Raw genomic sequence first — 5,490 nt, 5'->3', positions numbered from 1 at the left:
CCAAGTAACAAGTGAGTCATTTTTTCAAAGCTTGCACGTGTCTCTGCATAGTCACTGTCTGAACATCCACGGGCCAAAATGTGCTGGTGACTACCTAGAAACAGCCTCAGCTAAACCTCCGACTCTGGTCTCTCACTGCAAAAGCGTTCTAGAAATAAGTAAAAATTTGTCAATAAGATGATTTGCCAATGTAATTAAGATAATTAGATAATATTCACTTCAAATAAGACAATGCAATTATTTTTTTCTTATTTTAAATGTAAATTGTCTTGTTTTACTGGCAAGATGTCTTACCTCCTCAATTAAAAAAAATGCACTTATTTAAAGAAAAAAATAACTTATTTAGATTTGAGTTTTTTTGCAGTGTGTGTTAAACAAGACGAAGATGAGTGAGGGAGAAGGTGATTGCACGGTTGTTGTCTGGATCTATACCCCTTATCCTGTTTGTCTTCTCCTCAGTCCACATCCTAATGTGTGCCTTTTCCTCTGCTCTCGTCCAAAGCTTCCAGCTCCCTGAGGTGGGCCTAAGTGCCCTCAGTTCCTTCAGCAATCAAAACACTAAAGTCTCCCACGACTTTTTCTTTTTCCCACAGATTTCATGCTGCTTCAGTCTGCTCCAGCACATTCCTGATAATTACACAGAGGCATGTTATTAATAATCTGGGCTGATATCCAGTGATTTTTCTGTGTGCGGTGAGTGTCATATGATAGCTGAAGTCAGAATGACATCATACACAGACAGAGGTGCTGAGAAATAGAAAATCAGGAGTCTAGTAGCGCCACTTAGTAGTTATCAAAGGATATTACAACCTCAGTCTAATTTACTCTATTGTGGAATTAAATGAATGTATTCAATTGCTGTAATAACAAAAGGGTAATAGGGGTGTGAAGCTGGTCCATCATGCCATTACTATGGTATTTGTACTTGATATTTGAAATATTTTGGCTAGGGCTATATGATATGTGGACAAATAAAGTCTAAGAAATGTTGAGGTGTTCACCTGCCACCGTCTAGTGAGCCCGTTGGTCTATCTCAGGCGTCCGTGAAAGATGGTACCAGTCAGGATGGAAACTGCGATGGATCGATGCAGGATGTAGGATGATTATTCAATTAGAAATCCAATTGTCAGATGTAGTCAGATGATATAAAAAAAGTAGAATATTGATGGAAATTTTTATTCTCATCAGAAATCCAATGGGGGGAAAAAGAAACTAATCTAGATTCCTCCATTTAAGAATCTATGAAATATTGTCAAAAGAAATCAAAAACACAAACAGCAACAATGGAGAACTTAATCTTTTAAATCCACCTGGGCTTCTTTAACACTGCAGCAGACCTGTACAGTTTATAGACATGATTTAATCCGAGAATTTGACTTCTGCATGCTCCATAAGAAACTAAATTCATTTTTTTTTTGCTGTTACAAAACAATTGCAACAAACCTGATCAGTTTGTCAGGTTATCAAAGAGCTCCACAAATTAACCCTCCAGACTGATATCTAAATGCCATTTAGAGAGATCAGTTAAATTAATGCTGATGCTTTTTAGACAGGGGAACGAACCAAAGTAGCCTGAGAAAGGGCAAATTCCACATAAAATAAACTTCTAAAGCTGTAACTCACAGCCTGGACCTTCTTTCAGCAACTTTCCTTTAAAATGTGTACTTATCTTTTTTAACATCTGCAATACCAAAAGCTAACACAAGTTTATTTGAGGTCTGAACACTTAACTAACACAGTTAATTCATGATGTTGATGATTGGTTGCCAGTTTTCTTTAAAAGTATTATTTAAACATTAAAAGAAAATGGTTTTAAGTAGGCTACATCTGTTTCTCATTTACAACAGCCAATCAGGTAATTAAATTACTGATGCAACTTCTGCTCTTTGACATTTGAACTGATGATGTAACCATTAAATAAAAACATAAAGTGGAGATAAATGTTTCCTTTAAAGTAAATCTAATCTAATAAAGTGTTTTGCAATCAGATCACTATACAGCCTAAAACGTCCCCTTGATAAACTGAGAAGAAAATACTTGCAAAACAAAAGTCTGTCACCTCTACATGGTTTTAGCTTTGCCTCTATATACAGTGTTTTGGTTGTAAGTCTGATATAAGAATGAGCTTATGTTGCCCTCTTGTGGTCAGTAATGCATGTTGAGTCATGTCATTTTTCTCTTTTCATGACAAAAAAAGAAAACAAACCCCTTTTTGTGGGGGGTTTTGCCTACACAATAAACAGCATTGCCTCATGTCTTTTCTAAATCCTCATGTGATAGGCCCTTGGTTCAAAAAAGAGCAACCTTCGCTCAGAGGCAAACCCATGACGGCAGAGGAAGGTTCAACATCACACCACAGTCATTTTGTTTATTTACAATGTGAGTCACATCCAATCAGACTCTGAAGGGTGGTAATAATGCAATATGAGTTCCTCCATCCGCCCTCATATATAGGTATAAAAAATCAGATTGTGTTTGTAAAAATGTAATTATGTTATCCTGGTGTTCAGTAATAATATTTTCCTATCATATCTGACATGGGAAACCCTGTGATATGTAAGTTTAGGCCACCCCTTTGTGTGTGCAATGTATAAAATTAGATCTAAACCAAAGTGTTAATAAGGCGAAAATTATGATTAAGTGAGAAAAAATGAGAGCAAACTGGTTTTAAGTCTTAAATTTGACAGTGAATTAAAATTCTGGTCTTTTGAGGCTGTGAACAATATGGCACCTATCCCATCTGCCTCATACTGTATTGTGTCATCAACCACTGTTTGAACCTCCTTATAATCTTAATAATGATAAAAGCACCAGAGTGCATTGAGGCTTACTATTTTTAAGAACCCACCATTTATTTAGCAGGGGGATAAAAAAATTTTTTTTATTTGATAAAAATGAGTATTCCATAGAAAGCGAAAGGTGCATTTTTGTTTGTTAAAAAGAGACATATGCAAAGTTTAGTTAATATTCTTTTTAGAAAATGACTCTTACCAAACTGGTAGATCTTTTTTAAGTTTGCCAGAATTTCCAAACTTACAATGTGATTCTAAATTATGTTTCCCTCTCAGTTCACTTAAATGTCATTTACATTTATTTTTTTAATCATTTAAAAATGGACAGTGCAGATTGATCAGCTCTTTGAACTCCCTTTATTCAGACAGGTTAGCCCCCTGACCTATCCTGAGAACTAGGTCACCAGTTCACAGTTAGGGGTCGACACTTTTTCATTGTTTTACTCAGATATTGGCAGTACAGCACCATTTCAGGGATCAATCCCGAATGGTATTTATACATATGTATATATATAAAAACATGTTTAGGTACATGAAATACATTTATTAAGAATACACTTTAATGTGGCTGTTTTCTATCATTTAGAGAATAAAAAGAACATCCAAATATGCCATGTCAGCTGTATAAAAATAAAAGAATAAACAGCAGGATCCTGGTTAATGCTTCTTGAAAATCCTCTTAGCATCCACGCCTTCATAGCTGTAACTCTGCAGAAAAAAGATTGAAAAAAAGAAGAGATCATGAAACAAGACATTGAACGAGAAAAACTGCAGCATTTTGCATATAACAGAGCCGCTCCAAGATTTTTCAGGGGCCCAGGGCAGAAGTTTATTAGATCGGTCAGTTTGGGGGGGCACCACTCAATTTGCTTCAAATCCTTGAACTCCTTAAATCTTTAATTTACATTACTCAGTAAACTAACAGCAGTAGGTACAAAGGTTGCCCATAGTAGCAGTTGTTGGCAATTTAGGAAATATGATGGTTATAACTACTGTAATAAATCCTCCAATGAAAACTCCCTGGTGAAGAAAAAGAAGTTGGATTGGATGTGCTTTAAATCAAAGAGTGGAAAACAGCCAAATATTTATCTGAAAATACTTTTTAAAAGCTACTTTAACTGTTGAATGTATGAAAATTTTAAATTTAAATTATTTAAAATACAGTGTTCGGAAAACACTGCTAATCATTCAAAAGAGTTTTGGAAGTGCAGTTAGGTAGGAACAACTGATAATGCTGGGGAGGCAACATGTTCTGTTTGGGGGATAGACATTTACAGTAAAAATACATGCTAGAAAAACATCTTGACCCTGATCCTAAGCAGCCAAAGTCCTCCACGTTTAAGGACACACAAGTCAAATGAGTGAATTATATCCTTAACATATTGTCTGGTGATGTGCGGCAGCAGAAAATAAAAAAACCTCAATAAGTGCATAACAGTAATTCCAGAGGTTTGGTCCTGAGAGATACTGCTATAAAGGACAAACAAAATGCAAAATCATAAATAACTTAATAGATAAATACAGATACCATTCATATATTACTCTCAGGCTAATCTATGGTAAAAAAATAAATAAAAATACAAGTGGAACCATTGCCACCTTGAACCCCTTTCATGCACTCCTGTAAGTATGAAAGATCTATATAATTTAAAACAAAATATCCAGAACTATTGGGGTCTGTTTCTGTCTTGAAATACTACTCAGCAGTGTAGTTTGCTTCTATCTTGGGCCAGCTCTGATCTACATGTTAGATGAATAAGTGGCACTGACCTGCACAAGCTCTCCTCCCACCAGAGCTCTCGTGGTGGTCAGGGGTTTGTTGTTGTCTTTCCTTGTAAAGGAACCTTTCAGCGTTTCACCCTCCAGTACCCATGTACCCTTTGTAGATAAAAAAAGAGACATAGTTTAATTCCAAGCCCCATTTTTCTACCTTTCCCGCTATTTCTTTGATGTTTAAGCCTCTTGTCAGCACTCACTGTGAGGTCAGTGCCATCGGCCATGGTGTAGTCAAACTGCTCGCCAAGGGTGAAGTCGATCTCTTTAGTGCGGAACGTGCTGGACTCTTTGATGTGAAATTTGTCCCCGTTTTGTTCAATGGTGAGCTTCAGGTTGTCGTGCTCTCCCATCTTGCGTTTTACAACATTGACACCTTGAGAGTGGTGGGATTTGGAAAGTGCGTGAGATTAAATACAAATTTGATATTGAAAGAATAACATTCTTTAACCTTCAGGACATCTCATCCTTTTAACTCTCGGACAGGTTGCAGCATTAAGGAGTAAACTGTACAGTAATATAACTTAGATTGCCCTGTGGTGCTGCAGGATTTGTCTGACTCACCAAGTTTCTCCATGAACTTGTCGTAGTTCTCATTGCGGTCAACCTTCCAAGTTCCATTGAACGCCATGTCTGCAAGCTTCTCTGTTGGTTTCAATGCCCTGGGAACGACTGTGGGCCGGGGAATGCCCGCTGGCTCTCATTTATACCCGTCCCTTCCCCTCTTCCTATCACCCCCTCCCTTTGCTTTCACCCTCATCAAGCTGGCATGGAAGATGCTGTCCTTTATCTCACTGATTATACGTCTGCTGATCCGGCCATTCAAATGTAGGCCGATTGCTGTGCGACCTCGAGGACAGGCTCATAAATGAGCAGAGGGCACCTCCCCTCTGTGAATGTGGCACAGTTGAACACTGTTACACTG

At 37.4% G+C, this 5,490-nt stretch overlaps 1 protein-coding gene across 1 annotated transcript; it reads right to left on the bottom strand.

Annotated features, from left to right (window-relative positions):
• Window positions 1–3,130: 3,130 nt before the first annotated feature.
• On the bottom strand, window positions 3,131–5,290 carry LOC119794364 (fatty acid-binding protein, intestinal-like). The gene is made up of 4 exons (XM_038301888.1): window positions 5,130–5,290; window positions 4,769–4,941; window positions 4,563–4,670; window positions 3,131–3,500 (listed from the first exon to the last, which is right to left on the bottom strand). Exons 1-4 carry the CDS (start codon window positions 5,194–5,196, stop codon window positions 3,450–3,452), a joined length of 399 nt encoding a protein of 132 aa, XP_038157816.1. The 5' UTR covers window positions 5,197–5,290; the 3' UTR covers window positions 3,131–3,449.
• Window positions 5,291–5,490: the final 200 nt, after the last annotated feature.

The sequence above is a fragment of the Cyprinodon tularosa genome, unplaced genomic scaffold, assembly GCF_016077235.1.
Source record: "Cyprinodon tularosa strain WSP-4 unplaced genomic scaffold, ASM1607723v1 ctg477, whole genome shotgun sequence".
NCBI classification, from domain to species: domain Eukaryota; kingdom Metazoa; phylum Chordata; class Actinopteri; order Cyprinodontiformes; family Cyprinodontidae; genus Cyprinodon; species Cyprinodon tularosa.
This window is presented reverse-complemented; position numbering and strand designations above follow the sequence as displayed.

What these genes read in the sequence shown, in the direction of transcription:
- LOC119794364 (XM_038301888.1), bottom strand. Translation starts at nt 5,196, where the DNA reads ATGGCGTTCAATGGAACTTGGAAGGTTGACCGCAATGAGAACTACGAC. An exon ending in CAAGTTCATGGAGAAACTTG is followed by an intron (nt 4,942 to 5,129) that starts GTGAGTCAGACA and finishes ACCACTCTCAAG; the next exon opens with GTGTCAATGTTGTAAAACGC. An exon ending in CCGATGGCACTGACCTCACA is followed by an intron (nt 4,671 to 4,768) that starts GTGAGTGCTGAC and finishes TTATCTACAAAG; the next exon opens with GGTACATGGGTACTGGAGGG.